Source organism: Mustela lutreola, chromosome 4, assembly GCF_030435805.1.
Source record: "Mustela lutreola isolate mMusLut2 chromosome 4, mMusLut2.pri, whole genome shotgun sequence".
NCBI classification, from domain to species: domain Eukaryota; kingdom Metazoa; phylum Chordata; class Mammalia; order Carnivora; family Mustelidae; genus Mustela; species Mustela lutreola.
The window spans coordinates 201,576,495-201,600,705 of record NC_081293.1 but is presented as its reverse complement, the minus strand read 5'-3'; the positions used below and the strand labels follow the sequence as shown (position 1 = coordinate 201,600,705).

At 57.2% G+C, this 24,211-nt stretch overlaps 1 protein-coding gene across 3 annotated transcripts in view; it reads left to right on the top strand.

Moving 5' to 3' along the window:
* PTPRN2 (protein tyrosine phosphatase receptor type N2) overlaps positions 1 to 24,211 on the top strand; it is a 688,130-nt gene that overhangs the window by 430,994 nt on the left and 232,925 nt on the right. For all 3 annotated transcript variants that reach the window (XM_059172404.1, XM_059172405.1, XM_059172403.1), the window contains one exon: positions 23,458 to 23,522. In XM_059172404.1, coding sequence (XP_059028387.1) covers positions 23,458 to 23,522 — 65 coding nt within the window. The remainder of the gene's footprint in view (positions 1 to 23,457; positions 23,523 to 24,211) is intronic.

Genomic DNA, 24,211 nt, shown 5'->3' with positions numbered 1-24,211 from the left:
ACTGTCTCCGGCTCCAGGTAGAGCAGTGCTTTCAACAGACGCCTCCCGGAAAGCCAGTCCCACCCAAAGGATGCAAAACAAAGCTCACTGTCTGCACTGGCCCCTCGCAAAAGCACCCGACGCAAACACACAACCACTTTTCTTGAGAGCCCGTGAGTGTCACCCCCAGCACCAGCGAGTGCACACAACTGTCCTCAGGGCCACTGCTGAGCTGTGGAGGGGGAGGGGGATGATGGGTGGAAAGCAAAATGTGGCAACACTTTCTACTGAAATGTGACGCTCGCTTCCTTCTTGGACCATTCCCTTGGTCACTGTATGCTCTTTCCACGAGACCCCAGTATTCTGAAGAGTTGATTCTGTCCACTGTTGTCACCTAAATTGTGACTTCACTGGGGGGACAGGTCCTTGGAGCCACCCATTCCACCATGTCCGAGGTGCTGTTGAGTTGATGGAGCCTTTCAGCCCATCTGGGAAGAGCTCCCTAACAGACCCCTCAGCCCTGCCCACACCCCCAGTCCACCTGGCCCATCTGCACCTCTCCTGGGCAGATCCTGGCTTCTCTCTGGCCCAGCGAGGACATCTGGCCTGTGCACAAGGGTGGCCAGGGCTACTCAGACGTTAGCTTCCTCACAGCAGCCCTCAAGAATGCAGAACAGCCTGAGGCAGGTTCTGCAGCCCCGTGGGTGTGCATCAGGATGGCCTCATTACCTGCCGGGTGCTCACTCAGGCACCCTCATCAGCATCGCTTCCTGGCCTCACGGCCCCCAGCCCCAGCCAGGGTGTTCCTGGGAGCAAACCCTTGTGGCCATATCCTCATTTCGTGTGGGGCTCCAACTAAAGCAGCGTCTGCCTCCGTTCCTCTGTGTTGAATCCTCTATTGGCGACATCCCCACGCCCGTGGCTTACGAGGTCATCTTTCCCCAGCAGCCCTTAGGCCAGGAGGCCCCCGTGCAAATGGCCTGGGGCAGTTGCATCTGGGGCCTTGTGCCTGATTCTCAAGGTTGCAAACCCTTGGTTGCTGTCTGTGGGCTTTGGCATCTGGCTTATGTGTTAATAATTAGAAGGGTCTCATTTGTACACAGATATGTCAGAATCCTTGCCTGGGGACAAAAATAGGCACGTGTGAAATGGTGTGGAAACATAACTTGAAGTGCTCTTAGTCTTTGTGGCTTCACGCCGCACATAAGCAGTATTTTCCCTGCTGATAGAAGAACGCTTTTTCCCTAAGGTCTCCCTGGATCTTACTTTTTTTTTTTTTTTTTCTGAGTGTCTTCCTGGGAGAACAAGCTGTAAAATGTCCCATGAGGCCCAAGCCAGCTGGAGAGACTTCAGCCAACTGCTTTGGTTACTTTACGAGAACAGAAAAGTTGATTTTTCCACATCCCCTGAGTGAGTTCTGGAGGTTGGGAGTAGCTGCCCCTTCACCGTGTGACTCGAGAAGCGGCTGACTTCCGCCTTTCCTGCTATCTTCTGTCCTCTCACTGGGAGGGAGGGTTTTCCCTCTGCCCTGGGGGCTCCATGGCCTGCTCTGGGTCCCTGGCTCATCGACCCGGGAACAGGAAGCAGAGCGTAGAGCTGGCGCGGGGGGCGGGAAGGGGCATGGCAGGCGCCTGCAAGCAGACTGCGTGCTTCACCCGGGTCACCGGTGCCCACGGACAGCGCAGCTCAGGACCTGGGCGCGGGGCTGCCCAGAGCGGGACGCTCCGCAGCGGGGAGTCTGCGGCCCCCTCTCCCGGCCTGCTTTTCACTCCTGCGGACAGACACTGCTCTTCAGCAGCCCCCGCCTGGCCCCCGTGGTGGGAGCTGCTGCGGAGGCTCCCGGAAGCCAGTTCCGGCTGGTTGCTCTCCCGGTGGCTCCCGGCGGCCTGTGGCTCCGCTGATTTGACAGGAGTCGGCGTCTCAGTGATTCTTCTTCTTGACAGGAGCCTCCGAGAGCAGAAGGACGGTTGTGGAGCCAGGAGAGCTCCAGCGGAGCCCAGATGTTCGGGCAGCGAGGATCCTAGAACATGAGTGACGGGGGAAGCCAGGGGCACCTGCAGTTGTTTCTGTCCCCACGGAGACCAGCACCCCAGCTCTTGGCCCGCCCGAGGCCAGAGGCCAGGGTGGGGCATGGGGAGCTCCGAGGTCTGTGGCAACCAGAGGAAGCCGACTGGGAGCCTTACTCCGGGCAGATCCGCCGTGCGGGCCCTGGGCTGGCAGTCAGGCTGGGATGCATACCTGAAACGGACGCAGAACCTTCTGGAATGTAGCAAGGCTCTGCCTGTGTGTCCTGTGCTGCTCCGTGGGTGCTGCTGGCCTCTGCGGCCGCCTCCCACCATCACACCCACCACCCATCTAGGGTCCCAAGGGTGGGCCTGGCGCTGCCATGGCTCACAGAGGCTCTGGGGCCCAGAGATGCAGCAAGGGGAGCTCCCTGGACCTCGGTGCTCCCTGGATGCACGGGCAGAACCGGCTGGACCCTCAGGGAGCAAAGGAGTCTTTTTGTCCTTTCTCATCACTGTTCCCTGTGACGTGCTCTGCTGGTTTGATCTTAGCATGAAATCCCGGCAGAGCTTCCCCCTTCCCTGCTGGGCCTGCCCAATGGGGCCGCCTCCTCCAGAGCCCCCGCACAGCCCCTCTGGCCGCGGCCTATGGTTCTCACCTGAGTGTGCAAAGTGGGTGTAACAGCCAGGAAGTTGTGCTGCCAGCAGGGCCGTCTGCACAGCCCCCCCAGACCCCGGGTCCACTAACGGGGACCCCTCCGTGCCAGTGGGCGACCTCCCGATGCTGACGGACAGCAAGACACCACCACCTGCTGCCACCCGTGAGCTTGGTCCCTCAGCCAACGGCACCTGGGGGCTCAGGGCCCCGGTCTCCGGGTGCTACTGCTGGTCTCAGGGACCACAGGGTCCGGGGGACGTCTGGGAGACGCCCCCACGGTCACCCCCCCGAATCATGGGTGGGAGAGCAGATGAGGCCGCGCCGAGGGGCCTCTCGGGGGGTGACATGCTGGGGAAGGAAGCCTGGAGCGTCTAGTTCTCCGATGACCTGATGAGGAGTCGCGACACCAACCGCCTTGGGAGACTCAGATGTTTCTGTTTCTCTTCAACTTAGTGACACAAATGTTTTCTAGAAACAAAAGTTCTTTGGCTTCACAACTCTTTCAAGAGTGTGGGGGTTTGTGAGGCCGCAGAACGCGAGCATGCCCCACCCCGGGGGTCCCACTGCCCGTCACTGGCCTGGTGCGTGGCAAACCTTGTGGGCCACATGCACAGGGGGCACAGAGACGCTGGTGGCCCCCGTAGGCGGCTCTGACTTTGGGGGTGCGGGATGGACACTGAGGGCCACGTTAGGGTTGCAGTTACCCCGTAACTCCAGTGCAAAGAGAAAGGGAGTGTAGGGTCCTGGGTGTCCGAGAGGAAGCCCAGGGGACACCCGGCCACTGGAGGCGGGAGACAGTGGCTTATTCTCTCCCGCTTCTTTCTGAGGCTGGGGGACGGGTCCCCTGTCAGAACAGGCAACACTGCTTGGGGAGGAGCAGTGAGTTTGGGGTTGAGATGCTGAGCTGAGCGGGGACAGGGGGGTACACTCTGTTGACCTTGTAGCTGCTGGGGTCAGGGGCTGGGAAACCACAGCGGCCTCTCGTGGGAATGCAGGATCCTCGTGGACATGGTGCCATGTCGCTCAGTGTCTCTATTCGTGGGCACTGCTGGATTTGCGGTCCCCGGTCCCCTATCCCGACCAAGCCCAGATGGGCAGTTCCCCGGAGATGCTGTTCTGAGGGCCCGTGCCTCAGGACACACGCCGCCCGGCTGACCAGCCAGCCTGAGGCCAGCCATGGGCGAAGCCGGGGCCTTCTCTCGCGGTGATTCTGTGTCCACTGGGCCTGTGAGGACCCCTGAGAGAGTGGGGTCCCCGTTTGACAGCAGGGGCGTTCCCGAGTCACCGCATGATGGGGGACAGCGGAGCCTTACTCTGCTGGAGCATGCGCCGTGGGGCTCTGAGCCCCCGGGCCCTGGAGCCGGCGCTCCGGCCAAAGCTATGGGCTTGCCTGTAGTTCCACACCATTTCTGAGGACACTGTGTTCCTCAGCCACTGGCGGGTGACCCAGAAGCCAGCATGCACTTGGATCTCACCCAAATGTGATGAAGACCATCGGACCCTATGACCTGAACACCTGTTTGAAATGGTCTCGTGTGGCCCTTAACCCTACACTGAGGGAGCTCCTGTCCCATCCGTGAGAACGGGGCAGGGTTCCTCCGAAGTGTGGTGAAACTGCAGCATCCGCACTCCTGGAAACGGGACGCTGGCCTGACGCCTGGGGGTGCACGGTACGAGCCCGGCGTCCTGTCTGCGCCGGTTCCTGACAGCTGGGTCAGAACCAAGGTTTGACTAGAGGAGGGGCGCAGTGGCCCTCGCTTGGCAGCTAGGCCTTTCGCTCCTGTCTGCGGGGGACGGCAGCAACTGTCACAGGCTGTGTCCGTCTGAGAGCTGGGGACGCCACCTTGGGTGAGATCAGGCGTACCTGTGCCCTCAAGGACACTGCACCGGGGCTGAAAGACCCCACGGATGACCAGGGTTAGGGTTAGGAGAGGCCAGGATGGGTGACCAGGGAGCTGTTGGAGGGACCCTCAGGAGTCTCTGCCGATGACTGGGTGTGCGGAGCTGGGACAGCATGTGGCCAACAGGTTCCAGTTCCGGCAGTCGCGTGGATGGTGGTGATGCCCACAGAGCCCATAGTCTCGCGTGCTGGGTCCTCAACAAGACGGAGCTAAGCCCAGGGACTCTCAGCATGTTTTTAAGTGACCTGAGGCGGAAGAGCTTTCCTCTGCCCGTGGACCCGCACGCAGGAGGGTTGTCGGGGCTGTGGTAAAGCCCCTCGGTGACGAGAAGCTTCTCTTGTGGGAGATGTAGGGGCTTTGGCTCTGGAGATTACCTCCACATTCACTTGGTCTTGTTCATTGGCACTTACTTAGAAACAGGCTCCTTGTGGGTTATAAACCCACGTTACGGCCGTGTCGGCGCACATTGTAAGGGTAACTGAGCAACTCTAACGGTGCGTCCCGGTACTAATGGATATAGACCCTAATAGCCCCCAGTTGATCCTGATTTAGAAAGTAATTAGTAAGACGTAACTACATTCCTATGATGTTCCAATCAAAGTGTCCACCCTGCAAAAAACAAATGAACAGAAAAACCCGAAATGTGTGAAGGAGCGGGAAAATGTGATCCAGATTGAAAAAAAAGAGAAAGAAAAGGAAGTGGCCATTAGACACAGACCCTGGACTTTAACACGACTGCTGTGAGTACGCCTGAGAACGTCGGAGGAAAATGTGACCACGTGATTGGGCACACGGGGACCTGAGCAGAAAACCAGACACACAGAAGACCACAGGGAGGGCTCAGGAAAGAAACACACGTGTCAGGTGGAAAGTTCATGGCTTGGACTTGACGGCCAAGGAAAGGATTAGCAAACTGGACGTCAGACTGACACTGTCCAGCCTGAGGATCCAAGAAAATTATCAGGAAATGAAGAGAGCCTAAGTGAGCCAACGAGAGTTGAATGGACTCACGTGCACGTCACAGGATCTCGGGGACCAGAGAGAGAGGAACCTATAGGCAGCCCGCCCCCGGCGGGGAAGAGGAAGCCCCGCGAACCCCGAGCCAGACGACCACCAAGAGAGCAGTCTGAGACCATCCGAGTCAGGCTGCTGCTTCCCGCCCACCACGCTCGCCCAGGCCGTGCAGCCAGGCCTCTGCTCTCAGACGGTCGGTGTCGCTTGTGTTCTGCCTCTGGGGCTCCGCTTGAGAAGCACTGTGGTGGTGGGACTCCCAGAACCAGAGTTCCAGACACAAGTGGAGACGGCTGTCCCTCACCCACCGGCAGACAGGACGCACGAGCTCCAGGGCCGCCGGCAGAGAACATCCTTTCCAGGGGTGAGAAGCGGGAGAAGAGCCCTTGAAGTCAGGTGCGGGTGTTCAGTGGTGTTGAGGGCACATGACCCCAGCAGACCTGCCCCAAGGCAGCTCCTCAAGAGACCCCGTGACCGGAGCCAGGCCCGTAATAGGGGAAGGGGGATCAAATCGGGTGATTTCTCAAACCCCTTCCTGCTTTCAGTGTTTGTATCGAGGCATCACTGTCTCCCATGGTTTCCGTGTTTTCATGCTCTTCCGAGGTCCCTGGCACACGTGATCGATCAAGGTGGGTTTCTCCTCCTCAGCTGGGGCTGCGGTAGCAGAGAGTTGGTGGACAGAGGGACCGTAAGTCCCTGTAAGTACACAGACGCACAGATGATGTAAATCAGACCCGTTCATCAGTGCCAGCACATCCTCGCGAGCTCGAAGCCGTCCGTACCAGGGCACCCAGGGCCAGTGCGCGTCCCGGAGATCAGGACAAAACCCCAAAACAGTTTGCAGGAAAGTGGGACTCTCGCTCTGGGAGAAGAGGCTGAGGAACCAAGCCGAGAAAGAGCTCTGTGGACACCCCTGGTGCAGAACGCTGCCAGCGCCTGCCTGCTCCTCCCTGTTCCCTTTCCTCAGTATCGTCCCGTTTTCCCAGCTGTTCCAGGCCGTGCCAGCAGCGGCCGGCTTCTCTCTGACAGCTCTCTGGTGCTGGCCAGCAGCGCTGGCTTCTCCCAGGGAAGGTGCCAGAAACACAGGACCTCAGCGCCCCAGCCCCCGGGGTCAGAATCTGCGTTTTCACAAGGTCCCAGGCCATTCCTGTGTCCTTGGCAGTTGGAGAGACACCCCTCTCTCAACCACAAGGCACCTCCTGGTTTCTGCTCACCTCCCCCAGCCAGGCAGGGCTTGCCTCCAGCGACAGGGACCTGGGGCAGATCAGCCGCGGGAGAGCGTGGAGCCCGGCTGGCCGGGACCCGTCGTGGGCTGCTCCGACAGTGTAGGCACAGCACATGTGGGCATGCGGGCTCTGCAGGATTCTGGATTCTGGAGGAGATTTAAGCTACTGAGGCAAGGGGCTCACCACAGCTGCCTTCGCTCTACATTAACTCTCGCATCTGCCTTTTGGGACTCTGGCTGCAAGGCTTTGCCGCCTAAAAATGGAATGATACATGTTAATCACGCAGAGTGGGTGAGCTGGACATTGAGCCGGGGAGTGGCGAGTTCCTGCTCGAGCCCGCTGGGACAGATGGCCTCCTGCCTGGCGTCCCCGGAATAGGCCCAGGCGTCATCTTCTCTGTGAGCTCCGGATTGGGAGCCTCCATGCCGTAAGCAGGCAGCTGCCTGGGGTCCAGCTCTGCTACTGGCCCAAGCCTGGGGCCTCTGCAGATATCCTGGGATGTGTGGGTTCCAGGAGGTTCACAGTAGCCTTTGGGATCCCCTCTCGCTGGTTGGTGTGGACCAGCAGATCTGTCCGTCGGGCCCGTTTGCTCCGTGTTCCTGGCTGCTTATCTGCTGGGTGAAGGGATGGGCTGTGAGGCCTTGGAAGTCGGATGCCCGTTGACTTTGCCTCCAAAATGTGCAGGACCTTCAGAGGGCAGTTTCTGGCCCGTCTGGGACCGGCTAGTGCAGGCAGGAGGATGTGGATAACGTTCTCTGCCTTTTTTCCCATCAAGTGTGCTCAGGTGTCCCACACTCCACCTGTCGCAAAGGATCTTGGCTCTGCGTGGATGTCCTGTGGCCCGGGGAGGTCCAGCCCCAGGTTCGGAGGGTCCCTGAAATGCAGCCTTGTCCTGCCCAGACACACCCGGTCTGGGCAGCAGCGGAACTAGTGGCCCGCGCCTCCTGCTGCACCTGCGCTGGCTTGCAAGTGGATTCCCAGGACTCACCTGGTGGGGCTCCTCTGCGTGAGACGCCGTCCCCGGGGGAGCTGCTCTACCCCTGGGCCCTTGACAGCATTAGGGTCACACGAAAAGCCCAGAATGGTATATTTGTAGACCTGCATGGAAACACACACACAGTTTAGGCTAAATTTCACATTAGACCCTGGTCACTAATAAATGCGTTCGCCTAAGTAAACGGTCGCTGGGGTCTTTATTGGAAGGGGGGGGCTTGTTAAATGCCGGGGGAGGCAGCCACGGGGACAGCTGCTCCCAGAGCAAGTGTGGGATGCTGCCTTCGTTCGGAAGCACACGTTCGTTTTGCTCTGGAGCAGTGAATAGTTTTGTAAGCGGACCACCACGTGGCTTAGCCGTGTAGTCTGTGACTCAGTGAAGCAGTCCTGACGCCCTGAAGACGTTTTCCCAACTCGTGTGACTTCAGCGCACTGCCAAGGACGTGACGCGGCCCCTCCTGACAGGCCGCGGAGAGCCTCGCCTCGCATGGAAGGGGAAGAATGTAATCTCGGCACAAACGCGGCTCCCGCTCCCCCGGCAGAGAAAGCGCACGCTGGACAGTGGTCAGAGCAAACTCGCGCTTGCGGCTTTGTCCTCGGCAGTCTTGCCTAGACCGCTGCTCGGCAGGGACCCAGGCCTCCGTGTGGGGTTCCCGTCTGTACTTCCTGGGTAGCCCCATGCCGCGGGGTCAGGGTCCAACCCCCCACTGGGCTCTCAGAGCGCGCGCCTGCGGGCAGACCTCTTCTTTCCTCCTCGCTGCGCCTCGGGGTTGAGGTGTGGGCCTCGTGGGCAGCAGAGAGGGTAGCCGAGCCGTGCCCTTCGGTGGCTCACTCCTCCTCTGCCTGGTCTCCTGGTTTTTAAAAACCAAAACCCAGAACACCAGTCGGCTGAGTGGGGAAACAATCATCGCTCTTCTAATTCCCACTGACCGTTCCTCCGCAGTAGTAATCTTTGTGCCGTAGGGTCCCCTTTCCCTGAAGCTCGCCGGGCCTCTGGGCATCTGCCCAGAGGCCTCTGAACCTCAGACAGGAACAACTGAATCTTAACCCTTGATTTTTGTTTTTTAAATAGGAACAGGTTTGCCTATTATTTAAGTAGGCTTTATTTTTAGAGTAGCTTTGGGTTTGCAGAAACATCAAGTAGAAAGTAGGGAGTCCTCGCGCCGGCCCACAGCCCCCAGGGGTGGTTGTTTCGTGGCTGTGGGACATTTGTTGCACTTGTGAGCCAATGGTGACACGTAATTACTGACAAAAGTCCGTGGTCAGTGTGAGGGTCGGTCTCCGTGTTGTTCTGTGGGTTGTAAGAGCTGCTTCAAGACCTGCGTCCACCATTACAGTGGTCTGCCCTGCAGGTCCTCAAAGCTCTCCTGTCCACCCCGCCCTCCCCCGACCTCGGGGGACCCTGATTGTTCCAGTCTCCATAGTCTAGCCCTTTCCAGGGTATGAGCTGGAATCCCACAGCATGATGTCTTCACTTAGGAAGGTGCCGGAAGGTTCCTCCGTCTCTGGACGGCTCCGGCACTCGCTCTCTTTTCACCCCGAATAACGTCCGATCGTCCGGATGAAGCACAGTTTGCTCCTCCGTCTCCTGAAGGAGTCTCGGCTGCTTCCAAGTTCTGACAATTGCGAATAAACCATATGCACAACGGAGCAGCGCGCGGCCGTCACCAAGGACGGACACCCTCCGTTTGCATGGACACGGACGGGACTGGAGGGGACGATGCTGAGTGACGTAGTCAAGTGGAGAGAGTCGGTTATCACATGGTTTTACCTACTCGCGGATCGTAAGGAACAGCACGGACGACGTTAGAAGGAGCAGAAACGTGAGGTGGAGGAAATTTGAAGAGGGGGGGATGAACCATGAGAGACTGTGGACCCGGGGAACAAACTGGGGGTTTCAGAGGGAGGGAGTGGGGGATGGGTCGGCCCGGTGGTGGGTACTCAGGAGGGCACGGACTGCACGGAGCTCTGGGTGTTATACGCAAACAGCGAATCTCGGAACGCGCCGTCAAGCAGTGATGACGGACGGTGACGAACGTAACGCGGTAATAGTAATGCAGCTGCTCGGGGCACCCCATGCAGGCACCTGTGAGCGTGTCTGTTCTCAGCTCCTGTGAGCAAACACCAAGGAGGCAGCTGCTGGGACAGGCACACAAGCGTGTCTGGGTCTGTCAGAGCTCCAGTCTGGTTCCGTCCCCAGCAGCGACGTGAGACCGCCCCTGCTTCTCCATGTCCTCAGCAGCAATTGCGCTGGGTTTGGGCCGTTCCGACAGGCGTGCGCTTGTGCCGGGGGGCCGCAGCCGGCATACTGACCCAAGAATGGGCAGGTTCTGAGCTGCTGCGGGAGGGCACCGGCCACCAGCATGGGGGAGGCAGCTGGTTCCTTCAGCATCTGAGCCTCAACTTTGGGACATGAACCCATGGGGTCATTTTGATTGAAGATGCCATGTCAGTACCCCCACCCCAAGGGAGCTCAGTCAGCAGAGCTCTTACTATGCACAGATCCAGGACGGGGGTGCGGTGTGGGAGGGCGGGCGGCCTACCACCCCGCTCGCCAGTGCCAGGAGACCGCGTGCCAGGAGACCGCGCGCAGGCTGGCGAGCACTTCCCATCCGCAAGGTGGCTGCGGGGGTCACTCCTCTGTGGGCTCAGCTCCGAGTACTTACTTGGAAAAGGTCCAGGCAAAGCAGAGCAGGAACTCGGTCTTACCGAAGCGCCCTGACCCTGGCTGCGGGCAGGCTGCCACAGTAAGATGCACGGACGGCAGCTCAGAGCCACCGCCGCTCTTCTCATGCCAGTAGTGCTGTCTCCTTACATTTGCGTTTTGCTGATGATGCGTGCCGCCGAGCGGGCCCTCTGTGTGCCTTCGTTGGTGACGCATCTGTTCAGATCAGGAGCCCATTTTTACTTGCACATTTTGTATGATTTGTGTTTTGTGTACATGCAAGTCCTTTGTCTTGCTGTGTCCTCTGCAAACACCCCCCCGCCCCCGCTGCTCGTTTGCTTGACCATGTCTTCTGCACAGAGCAGTTCTTAACTGCTGCAAAATCCCACTTGTCAAGATTTTCTTTTACGAATCCCACTTTCAAACATCCCCCCACCCAGTCTCAGAGCATCGCATGCCACTTGTGGGTTCACCCATGGATGCGTTCTTGTGGAAACTGTGCAGTCCGCGTCCCGCTTTGTTCTCTGTGTGAGGACATCTAGTCGCTGCAGGACCGCCCTCTGGAAGATTGTCCTCCCGCCAGGACTCGTCTCGGCCTCTCTGTCCGAGCTATTCGTGTGACTGACTCAACTTCTGACTCAAACTAGATGGCGCAATGAAATGGGTATTTTGCTCGAGAGGCTTTGGAAGTTCCAAACCTTTTGGCTCCTGAATATTGAAAGGACAGAGGAAATGGGCAGGATCCCGAACCGCCCTCAGTCCACCATGGTCACGAGTGCTCCTGGCATGGACCTTTCACACCCTGTAGCTTGTTCCCTCGTCCAGGGGCCTGCATGTGCCCACGCGGTCACAGACCCCTCCGAGTTCTGGATGAACTCGGCACCGTCACGGTCAGACTCTTGCTTTTCCTGAAGGAGACTTGACTGTTTTTCCTTTTTCTTCATAGTTATCTACTCAGACTCTTTCTTCAGTCTTCGCTGATTGGTGATTTGTGTTTTCTTGGCTTATAGTCGAATTCCTCAAGAGTTCTGGACATTTATACATAAGTAATATTATTAGCTTGTAACTCTAAAGTTTTCACCATCCTTTGGTTGTGTTTTCTTTTTCATTATTAATTTTTGGTCACTTTAGGGTTGGAGGTGTCATATTTTTCTCTGTATTTGACTTCTAGTAAGAGTTCATGTGTTTTTTGTCTAAAATACTATTCTTGGATTTATTCACCAATCCTAGTCTTTTATAGTTTATTAATGATATTTTTACTTCTTATTTCTGTTCCTTCCCTCGAGTCCTGGCACCTTAATTTGAACTCCGAGTTTTGTCCCCTCGTTTCTTCAGTAACCGTGAGCTTTGCGCCCCACACCTACCATGCTGCCAGCTTCGGTTTCCTCCCACAGTTCAGATTGAAGCTTTCATATTATCATCTGCGAGTACTTTGAAATCATAGTTTTGATTTTTTCTTTAACCTAAGAGTCATTGAAGAATGTATTTTCATTCAACTGATTGGATGTTTATCTTCTGCAGTTACTAATTTTTAATTTTATTAGATCACTTACATAAGTTTGACCGTTTGGAACTCGCGAAGGTCTCCTCTGAGGCCCAACACCTGATTGTTGCATTCTAGTTTCTTCACCATGGAGTCTGAACAGTTGCAACTGAGCTGTGTTCGTGTGTCTCCCACATGGGCTGGGGAGACCAGGGTCAAGTCCATCTGCCACTTATTAGTTGTGTGACTTCAGGGAAGGTACTTCTGCCCTGAAGTAAGCTCAATCTTCCTCACTCGTGCACGTGTCTTCTGGGGCACTTCATGTAAGGCAGTGAACGTGCTGGTCACCGTCCTCAGAATGAGGGCAGCCTTGCGCATTGACTGCCATGGGGTTTTCTGTCTCTCAGACCATGGGAGGCACGTTGGTTCTTCTTTACTAATTTCAGCATTTTGTTTTATTTCTTGGCACACACACTGTATCTTACTTCTGGATTATTTTAAACATTAATTTTCCAATTACCTTACTTATTTCACTTAAAAATAACTTTATAATACTATATTGTCTTAATGTTAACATCATGGCACTTCTTTTATTTCTGCTTATGTTTATCATATTTTCCCTACTCCTTAAATCTGTAATATCTCTGACCTGATTTGTTTTAGATGTGTTTCTTATAGATAATACTTTTGACTTAAGTGAGAGACTTTGTCCTGGGAGTAAAATTTAACCTGTTTACATTTATTGTCATAACTACACGTTTTTAATTCATCATCTTGTTTCCTGCTCTGCACATTCTGTGTGTCCTTTCTGTTTCTTGTGGTGTCTGTCTTCAGCCATGTAGATCATGGAACGTGTACTTTCTCTTGTAAGCCCTACAGACGTTGCAAGTGTAGTTTGGATCTGTGTGTTCTAACTGCGAACTTCAGGAGGAAAGGAATTCTCTCATCTTAGATGGCACCTGAGGGTATCTGCCTCCTCCACTCTCTGTAATGTGGAGGTCGAGGTCAGCCTTGTGTGTGCCATAATCAAAGGGTGTCTTTACCAGAGTCTGTGCTCACAGGTCTGGGGAGAGGTCTAATGAAACTCAGAACCTGACACTACCACAGCACATTTGCAAACAAGACTCTTTGGGGGGCAGGTTCCAGACGTTGTGCCTGAAGAGTGTCAGAAAACATGTTAATGAGGGGATGTGGCTATTTATCCTGCTACCTTTTAATAATAATAATAATAATAATAATAATAATAAAACCTTCATCAGATTTCACTGAGATTTGCATTGGGAAAGCCAATTACACAGTGAAATTGGCGGAAAATCTTCTGACGATGAGCACCTAGCCTCAGCTCCACCTGCTTACTTTAATGTCTGGAGATAAATGAGAAGGAGAAAAATTTCCATGTTTGCAAACACCGTGGTCCTTCCCATGGTCCTTCCCATCCTCGTCATTTTTATTGAACATAGAAGTTCACCAGGACCCACGCACTGAACATTGCTGAAGATAAACATTGTATTTTAAATTACTGACGGCAACAGGCAGACTGGAAAAAGTCATTTGAACAAATTGAAAACTGAAATGTTGATATCAGATATTAAATTAATGTAAGTGAGATTGAAACAATATCTAATTAAAATAATGTGAAAAATGACTTGGAAATTGAAGCTGACATTAGCTTTTACCAGCCTGTCATTATTATTACCATGTGGCTAAGCTGCATTTTCACAGAAGCCCTGCCTGTTCCCGGGAGACTTTGCAAGAGACCGACAGAGGAAAGTCTCACTTATTTATTCTGCTACGGCTGGAACACAAGGGCTAAGGGAGCTTTCTTGGGGACCCGAGGCGTGGGGTTGGACAAATCGACCTTCCAGTTTCCAAGGAGAAAATGTATTCCAGACCCTCTGCTCTGCTGGGGACATTTGGGGCTGGAAAGGGTTCGGTGCCTTCAGTCTATATGGAGCATTAAAAGGAAAAGAAAACCCCAACTTTGGAATGGCAAAGAGATGGAGACAGAAACGTCCTTGCTGTGGTGGCCCCCAGCAGGTGGACAGATAGATGGTCACGGCTCCTGGGTCGGGTCAGCTCGGGGACGGGTGGGACATGTGGGCAAGTGGACAGCTGTGGTCGTGGGTCCCGGCTGAGAAGGATGATGACTCTCCCAAACCCACAGATTCAACAAAATTTTCACAAAAATCTCAGCAGATTTGGGTTTTTTTAAAAAAAAATTTTATATTGATTTGGCAACTTGATGAGCTGATTCTAATGTCCTTGCTAGGAGGTGTGCAGAGCGAGAGTGGCCAGGCGCCCGCGGAAGGAGTGAGGGTCGGCCTCCCTGGGAGGTTGCAGAGGCCGGGGGACAGCGGGCAGTGGGCGCCTGGGGACAGGGACACAGGACCCGGAGGGTATCCACCTTCCTGAGGATCTGATGGGGTTGGCCTTGCAAATCAGAGGGAAGGGTGACCTTTTCAGCAAATTATCCTGGGAAGACTGGGTGTTCAATCAGGGAAAAACCTTTCCTCTCGCACAAAGTCCGTTCCTGGACGGACGTGGGAAAGCAAAACGTTGATCTTTTAGAAGAACGTGAAGAATGACAACTTTACGATCTCGGGACAGAGGAGTTTTTGAATAAGGTACCCACAGTGCACACCTTAAAGAAAGTGATAAATCAGAGTGTATCAGAACTAGGATATTTATGGGGTGCCCGGGTGGCTCAGTCCGTTGGGCGTCTGCCCTCGGCTCCAGTTGGGATCCCAGGGTCCTAGGGTTGAGCCCCACATGGGGCTCCCTGCTTAGCAGGGAGCCTGCTTCTCCCTCTGCCTCTGTCCCTTCCCCAGCTCATGCTCCCTCTCTCTCTCAAATAAATAAATAAAACCTTCAAAGAAACTACTGGGAAATTTATAAAGCCAAACCACAAACCGAGATAAACTGGTGAGAACCCACGCAATTGACAAAGTATTAGCATGTGGGATATTTCAAGAAATCCTGCAAAGCAATAAGGAAAAGTCAATTAATCCAACAGAAAAATGGGCAAAAAGCACAAACACAAATTTTACGTGGGAGGAAGCATGAATGGTGTGTGACACCCGGGAAGACACTGACCAGAGGTCAAAGGAAAGCACCGGGAGGCAGGCGCTGATCCCCAGGCTGCTGGCGTAAGTCTGGCACATGGAGGGTGTCTGGAGCCACGCAGACCATTACAGCCTGAGCAAAGGAGTGGGAATGGATGCTGTCACCATGGGACGTCTGCGTTCCAGCCACTCCACCGAGAAAAGTCTGTCGTGTGCTGGACACGCGGGCGAGAATGCTCCCGGTGGCCCCAGGTGGGAGCTGGTGTGAAATGAGGAAGGAACTACAGGGTTGTCCGTTGGATCAGATGCTTCAGGGGACATAGAAGATGTTCCAGACGCTCGCAGTGCGGCCCCGTAGCACGGAGATCACACAGACCACACTGCCACGCGAAACCTCCCGGGACCCGGGACCGAGTTAGCAACCAAAGCCGGTCGGGGAGAACCTACGTGTTGTTACCCCCCCGGTGGCAAAAGTGAGCAACAGACACGTGTGGAAAAGCCTCTAGAAAAGGAAGCTCCAAACCCAGAATTCCAGGGAGGGAGGTCTGATGGGCAAGCTGGTCGGGGCACGAAGGCTGCGCTGGGCTCCCAGGCTCTGGCTCTCCCCCCAGGGTGTCGGTGTCACGGCCTTGGCTGTCATTGTGCCTACGAACCAACGTGTGTTTTATAAACATTCATTGATCTCTAATATTTAATGAAACATAAATAGAAAACATTGATATTTTTGAATTACAAATCAACAAGTAACATTTCCAGCTATCAGGAGGTCATCAAGGGGCGGCCGCGATATCCATGGCCTGGTCCGGTGGCGTGTTCAGCGACACGATGTCTGCTGCGCATGCGCAAGCGAATGTGCGTCTCCTTTCTCTGTGGAAACACGTCTGAGCAAGGCTCGGGCTGTTTGTGTGGAAACGAGCGTTGCTGCGTCGCTCCCACTGTCTGTGGTGGGCCGTGTTCACACGGAAGGGGGCGTAGTGGAAGAGTTGGCTCAGGGGCAGGGCTGTCGGGGGTCGGGCATCGGCCTTGGGCTGTCGGGGGTCGGGCATCGGCCTTGGGCTGTCGGGGGTCGGGCATCGGCCTTGGGCACAGTGACACAGACCCTGGCTGCCCCTTTCCTCTTCCTGGAACAGGCGACTCCCAGCTCCCTTTGCCCAGCGCCTCTGGACACCAGGGAGGCCGAGATAGGGCCCGTTTCCAGCCAAGGACAGGACAGGCAGTGCACACCCCCCTTCTGTTTTTCCCCTTAGAATTAAGCCTTAAGTGGTTTCTCTGTCGTAGGTAATTGCCAGGACAGTAGTTCTGTTCCACGGTCATTTTAGCTCTGCCTGACGGTTAGCAAAAATAAATATCCAAATATTGTGGCAACACATTACGTTCAGACGACTTGATTCGAAACAGGTAGCATCCAAGCATCTTCCCGTGTTTCACGTTATGGCCATTCCAGACTCCTGTGCTACCTGCCGGGCCGTCGGGAGGGTCAAAGCGAGTGTCCACGCCCACCAGCGTCCAGGAGCGCTGGATGGTTAGGCGCTCATTTGCTCTGACGCCAACAGCCCAGTTCTGTGTGGCCACGAGGAAGATGGGAGGGTGGCGGTCGAGTGGCGCACAGGGACGTCCACCTCTGGACTCGGGCCTGAGCCAGCACGGGACGGCAGGTCCCGCCCGTCAGATCTCCAGGAGGGTATCCCGGGGCCCTTCTTGGACTGACGCTTTGGTTCCAAAACTAGCGAGGCCAGTGCCAACAATACAGCGGTGACGTTCGGTCACGGTCACGGAGCACCACCCCCACCAGGGACGGCCCTCGCTGATTCAGGTCAGCAGTCACGTGACCGTTGGCAAGTCATCCCCGGTGTCCTCCTGTGTGCTCGCTGCTGTCCTGGGCACTGGGGCTATCCTGCCACGGCTCACATCCTAGTGGGCAAGGCAGGAAGAAGGGCTAAGTGGGCCGTCCAGGCGAGGCCACTGCTCTCACTGGACAGACCAAAACCCACCCATGAGGATGGTGAGTCCTGCGGGGCCTGGGCCCCCGGAGCAAGCAGCTCTTCAAAGGCCTAAAGCAGGCTTGTACCCCAGGGTGTTCAAGGACAGAAGGAGCCACAGTTGCCTGGGGTCAGGTTGGGAAAGCTTTGCACCTGCCACATGAACCCTGTGTTGTTGGGACCCCGAGGTAGGGCTTTGCAGAGGAGAGACAGAATGGCCTGCCTCCCCTCTGGGCACCGCGAGTTTTCTGTGCTGGCCGTCGAGGGACGGTTGCTGGAGGGCCCCAAACCGCCACACAGAGGCCCTAGGCCAGGGTTCTAGTATTTAAATATCTGCCTCAAGTTAACGAGCCATTAAAAAATCTGATCTTCGTACTTTGAATACATATATTCATAATGAAAAAAGTTTGTTTAAATATGCATAGAGCTATACTTGTACTTCTGAAAGCCAGCCAGGTAATACAAGTCGGCTGCACAGAATTCCGTCATGCATGTTTGGGGTTTCTTGTTGCACTGGCAGAGTTTGGTGAGTGATAACAACATGTGATTCTTGATTATCGCACATTTGTTTACAAATGTCTTTGCTTCCCCTTTTTTAGAAAATTGCTAATTATATTGTTTAATAAGATTTCATAAAGTCTGTGCGTTTAGATGGAAATGATCCAAGTGTAAGCACACAGAGTATAAAATGAGAGTGTGTTTTTATGAAAAATACAAAGCACATAAGAAACCAAACATTAAAATTATGTATGTATCTTCAAAAAGGGCAATTTTCTTTAGCAGCACCCAAAATGGACAATCAAAGGTAGATGACAAATGTAGTCATAGATACCGAAGCTTCAAATCAGAAATATTCGGAAGGAGGAGTTTGTAATTCTGTGTTTTGAAAACGTAATCCAGTTGTCGTCGTCGTCGTGAAGATTAACTCCCTCTGGCTTCGGGAGACGCCATGCGGCGCGACTCGCGCAGGTTCCATGGACACGGCAGCGAGCCCGGTGCCCCAGCCAGGGCGTCTCGTTTGTGCAGGAGAAGGACCCCCTTCTCGAGGATGGGGCTTGCTGTGTGGAGTGGATCTGAGCGCGCGAGGACATTCTTGCGGGGGCGAGGCCTGGCCTCCCGCTGCTGCTCCGTCGGAGCGACGCAGGACGCCCGATGAGCCACGGACACGTGATTAGCCCGAAGACTCCCTTCAAGGCCCAGTGTCAGGACACGGCCTGTTTGCAGAGCCTGGTGAGCAGGAAGGGCTCTCGAGGAAGGTCCCCTCACACCCACGAGAAGGTTTGCAGCTGTAAGACCAGGGCCTGGAGTCCACCCACGGAGCCCTGCAGGGCCTGTGCCTGTTCCTCCCTCCACGGCCTCCCCCGGCTCCATGGCCCCCGGCCGTACGCTCAGGCCCCTTCCCCCTACCACGGTGACGGTGACCGGCTTGCACGTGGCTACCTGTGGGGGCCATGGCCCTCCTCCCCATATTGACGGGGTTCCTCGGACCACCTGTCAGCCTCTGGCCGGGGCTCCCGGCCCGTCATGGGAGGCCGCAGCTCCGTCGCTCTGAGAGTCTTGTGCTCCTAGGGGTAAGGGGGACACGTGAGTGCCCCCGCAGGGATATCCTCACCAACCAGCCCCTCCCCACGGTCTGCGCTGTCCCCAGTCTGTCGGCGACACCCCCAGTGCCAGACGCCACCAGGCACACAGCATGTTAAAGGCTCTGAGAAGGCCAGCAGATGTGTGTATGTGTGTTTGGCTGTGTTTAGCTCTGTGTTTCCCAAACCCGTGAGCAGAGGCCTCCTTTCTCCCCAAATACCTGTTACCGTGTGGAGAGTGGCTTATGGAAATGGGCACTCGGTGGCACCCTGCAGCAGGAGAGGGGTTAGACCCACGGCTGCTGCCCCGGCCTCTGGCTGCTTCTTAGAAAAGGCCTGTGTGAGGAAAGTGTGAACAAGCAGGGACAGTTCCCATTTCTTTCTAATTCCTGCCAGAGAGGAAGCCCTGCCCTCAGCAGTCTGGGCGCAGTGTTATTTCTAGGGCGGGATTGGGGGGCTCAGGGGCTCCTGACCCCGTAACACTTCTCTGCCCCCACCAAGGAAAGGAGGGCATGGACAGGGCAGCAGGACCAGGGGCCATGGCACCTGCTGCACGGGACAGACCCGCTCCCCTCTCTCCCTGGCATGGGCTCCAGCCGGGCAGGTTCCAAGTAGAGAGTCACCCCAAAGCAAAGTGCACAGCGACTGCATAGCTGTGCTGCTTTGGGGGGCTGACCCCAGGTGAAGGGGCCCAGCAGGCCCACTCTGAGGTCCCCGAATGACCTGGAGGCTTCTCTCCCTCTCACGGACGCCCCCCTGGGTGTAACCGTGCAGCAGAGTGTGAGTGTGGGTAAGGTGCAGATCTGAGCCTCAGGAATAGTGGTTCCAGCTCTGCCAGCAGCCGGGCTCCTCCCACAGGGCGCGGGGCTTCCCAAACGGGGGGCGGTGTCCCCACCCGCGTCACCTGCCCCCTCCGCGTTCCCTCCCTGTGTTCCTGCTGGAGCTCGGCCACTCGCTGTCAGGCCCCCACTGAGATCACAGAAGGGATTGTGCACACCCTTCCAGTTAAAGTGACAGGGCCAGAGGGAGAGGCAGATTCACCCCACGGAAGCCTCGTGCTTAATTACAGGGAATCCTGCATAAATTGTCCAGTGCCAGGAATTATTCTGATAAATGAAAACACTAATTAAATAGGCTATTGTAGAATTTTGAGAACATCGTAGGGTTCTGCTTCTCCAGGTCATTTGCATATCTGCATCTAGTGAATTTAATTTTAAAGGACTTCTTTTTTGTGTTTGGAAACCCTTTTTGTCTCCAATGAAGATAAAAATGGGCTTTATACACCGTTCTCGGTGTTATTAAAGTGGCTTCTCCCAGGGTCTCTGCCTCCCAGCCCTGCCAGCTCCACATCCGCACTGGGCCGTCGAAATAGCCCACAGCCGACATTCAACAGAGAGCCCGGCAGGAGAAAAGCTTTTCTTTTTCTTTAAAATGTCTTTTACCCAAAGCCTGGAAAACATGGCAGCGTCAGCGCGGCATTCCCAGGAGGTGGTCTCCACGCAGACAGCGGTGTGGCGTGAACGGTGTGGCGGCCGGACAGACGGCCCGCGGGCCTGGGGGCAGCCATATGGGGGGCCGGGCGAGGCCGGGGATCTTCCTGGTGCCATTTGCCCCGAGGAGGGGATTCAGAAAGGAAGTGTCCGGGCCCCTGGAGCAGATCCTGGGAGCACACGCGCGCCCCAGGGTGGCGTGCAGGAGGGGCCAGGGTCCCGAAGACTGGCTCTGCCCTCACGCCGGGCCCGCGTGAGCAAAACAAAGCACGGAAGGGCCTTCGGCGGACTCGTGTGGGCGACGCGGGGCTCGGGTTCTCCATCGTCTCCACCAGTAACGACAACAAAACAGAGAGGATGTGACCCCAAGCCTGAGAAAGGACAGAAGAGCACAGGCCACAGGCGCCACGGCCCTCAGCTGCCACAGGGGCTGCGGACGGGGCAGGAAGCCCCCCATGAGGCTCCTCGAAGAGCCGCAGGTAGGGTTTCTGGGACGCAGCACTGCCGCAGGTCTCCGGCGAGTTCTCACGGGCAGGACACACGGCTCCGGGCTCGCTCTGAAGCACCGTGGCCACGGTGGCATTGAGGGGGACCCTGGAGCAGGGGTGGCATCAGCAAGACGCCGGCCGCTCTCACGGAAAACGAGGAAATGTGGGGGCGGAGCCCGTCTTCTTGAACGAGGGCGGCGGGAGCAGGTCGCGAGGGTCGATACCGCTTTGCAGCATGGGTCCAGCCACGGGGTTGTGCCTCCGTCCGTCCTCGCTGTGTGTGTGCACAGCCATGCGCGAGGAAGACGGTCGGAGGCCTGCGTCCGGGGCGGCCGACAGCCTGCCTCTGGCTGAAGGAGCCGGGGAGTGGAGGGACGGCCGGACGTCGCGAGTGAATTAACACCGGACAGACATGATGTCCTGAGGGGACAGCGGCGGGACACTTGCCTCTCTGGTCCGTCACGAGTACACGGCCGGTGCGGCACGCTCAGGGACCTCCCAGATGTTCCCAGGGTCCCCCTGTCGCCGTGATCCCGCTGGGCCACACCAGGAGCATCGCGGGCACATCCAGAGCCCCTCTCGATGGACCTGGGGCACGCGGGGCCGCATCCTGCCTCGTGGGAGGTCCCCAACAGTGTGTCCGCTCACCAGGGCTGCCCCGCTCGCCGGCCATCGTGTACCTGGCATGCCGCCCCGCCGCACGTGGAGAGCCCGGGGAGGATGGACAGACGGACGCGAACCCTCTCCTCGACGACCTTCAATCTGGCTGATCCTGAGAACGAGCTGGGGAGGGGGCGGGAGCAGGTTCTTAGGAAATGCGGACTTCCGGGTCCACCTGTGCGTTTTCTGATTGGAAGGTCGAGAGACCAGGAAGCAGCGGTTTTCCCTGCCGCTGAGGGACGTCGAGTCACACTGGGAGGCACCGTGGGCAGCGCGGAGGACCCGAGGGAAGCGGCAGAGGGCGGACGTCGTGCGGAGCGGACGGGCGTCGCGTGGCTCGCAGAGCAAATGAGGCTCAGTCCGGGGGTTTGTGGACACGGTGGCACCGACGCGGGAGCCAGACCCTGACCTGGTCACCAACACGTCGCTCGTGTTCGCCCCGAAACCAGCGGAAGCCGTGTCAGTCCACACAGCGTGATGGTTCCTGGGCGGGTGGTGAGCCCACACAGCGCTGCCGGAAGACGAGCAGGACGCCGGCGGGCGACCCTGGGAAGGGCTCCGTGCCTCGACGCCAACACTGCTTTCCGCGAGCTGGGTCAGCAGGGTGTTTCCGGCGCGGGGAAAGGGCCTGCCCGAGGGCCTGGGGCTCCGAGGCACCTGGCCCTGTAGGACGGGTCAGCTCAGCTGCTTGTGTCCCCCGGAGACACAAGGGAGAGCTTGTCTGCTCTGTGGGAGGGTCCAGCCTTCCCCTGCACACTGGGGAGTGAGCAGGCGTTTGGGCAAACGCCAGCATTCGGCCTCTGGCTCGTGCGGGGGACATGGGCCCACGGGTCCATCCCTGGCCATCTGCCTCGTGCAGGACGCTCTGCTGGCACAAACCGGGACGGTTTCCTTAAGGAGGGTCCCAGCAACCTCCTCACTGCTGGGCGGCAGGAGAGCCCCGGCTGCCCACCCCCCGCCCCCACGGGAGGTTGCAGACTCTGGGACTGCGCTGCCTGCGCCGCATAGCCGGGCTGTCTGGAGTGTCTGTCCTCGCTCGGGGGCAGTAAACGGAGAGCCTTCTAAATTCTGCCTTCGTGTGCTTCCTGTCCCTCAGCCCATCCGAGAGTTCGCTATTACGCCCCCAAAAGTAGCTCGCCATTCGGGAAGATGTTTCCTCTGTTTGCAGAAGGACATTGGAATCGATCATGTTGTATTCTGTCCCTTGAAGACTGTCCTCCTCCAGTCGGTGTTTCTGTTTGGGCCACCGCCTCGCACTGCCCTCCCCCTGCTCCCGCACGGCCCCGTCAGACTCAGAACCAGATGGGGCTCTGCGGGCCTCCGCCTCCCAGTGTGGGGATAACCACCTGCCTGTAAAAGGAACGTGCGTTTGTCCTAGGGGAAACTTCCGACGGGACGATGGATGGCCCCCAGGAGGGGCAGGCGGGCGTAACAGCATCTCACCCCACCCCTGCACCCGAGAGAGCCCCGTCACCAGGTTAACGGGGCGGACGCGACAAGGGGAAGTGATCGATCTCTTGTTCTCGTTGGCGTTAGCCGCGGTGGCCGGGCACTCTCCACGCTCCGGCTCTGCGGTCAAGTCTGTTTCTCCCGGTTTTTCATTTCCAAAATGACATGGGCTCTGACCAAAAGACCATTTCTATAGATTTGTAAGCCCAGACCAGTTGCTTTGTGACGCAAGGTCTTCCTGAAAAGGTTGGGGCCGGGGGCTTGCGGTGCCGGCATCGGAACTCCGGAGTGTTCACTTCCATCCACTGATTGTTTCCAGAGCTCGTGTCTCCTTATGTGGCGGGGCGGCTCGTCCTCCGCCCGTCTGTGTCATCGTAGGTCAGGAACAGGGAGGGCAGGACGGGGACAGCCGCCAGCCCAGCTGGGGGCTGTGCAAACGGCCAGTCGCGCCCTCCACGGTCCCCCTCGTGAGCTCGGGACGCCAGTTAGTGGAACGTGTTTCCCAGCGAGGAGCACCAGGTGACCAGCAGAGCACTCGAAAATGACCCTACGTCTGCGGAGACGTCTCGTGTGGTTTTCGTGACAGTTGTGTCGGGCTCCCGGCGTGACTGTCATAGAGGAAGCCGAAGGCCGCGGGAAGGCCGGGCCCGTGCGGCGCCCCTGGTGGACAGCGCGGGCTGGCACTCGGGGCCCAGCCACAGGCTGCTCACGGCCCGGCGCGGAACCAGGCCGGCCGCGCGCTGACTCGACTCGACGGGGCATCTCTCGGTGGAGGAGGCCAAGGGAGTCTGGAGAAGGGCGTGCTGACCCTGTGCTTCTCTTCCCCACAGCTGACGGCAAGGACAAGCTGGAACAAGCATCTGGACTGAAGATCGTGCGGGCCGGGAGCGGGTCGGTGAGTACCCGGGCGGCTGCCTCTGAGGCGTGCGTGGCTGGCGGGGGCAGGGCAGGCCCGCGGACGGGCCACGGGACGCGATGCCAGTGTGCACTGCCTCTGCAGTCGGAGTCCGGCGTGTCGCTGAGAACAGCCATCCTGGTTCGGGACACGAGCTTCCCTCCCCAGAGGTGACATAACTGCTGAGTGTGTGACACGAGCCCCCCCGGAGCGCTCTGTCCTTGGGGCGTCTCAGGATGCCATTTGGGTTGGCGCGCCAAGCATGTGGGGACGCTCTGTGCCGCAATCTCGTGAGGCGGCGGTGGTGCCCGCCCGTGGCGTGTCGGTGTCGAGAGAGGCATGTGACCAGGCCCTCCATGTGCCACTAAAGCTGGTGGTCGCCCCCGGTGCCTGCATGGCCCATCTTGGGGCAGTTTTGCAAACCGCAGGCAGAGCAGTGCACGTGACTCCGCGTGGCGGGGGTACGTGGCCACTTGAGGCCACACAGACCCCGACACCCCGCGCCGTGGTCGAGATTCAGTGTCACGGCCCTCGCCGTTCTGGATGATTAGCTGGTGCGGGACAGCTTTCTCGTGAGTCCTTCTCACTCCCAGAGGGACGCCCCCTGCAGAGCCCCTCAGGGCCAAGCCGCTGTCTCGGGGACACCCCCGGCAGCCGGGCGGCCTGGGTCATGAAGGAAGAGCGTGTCT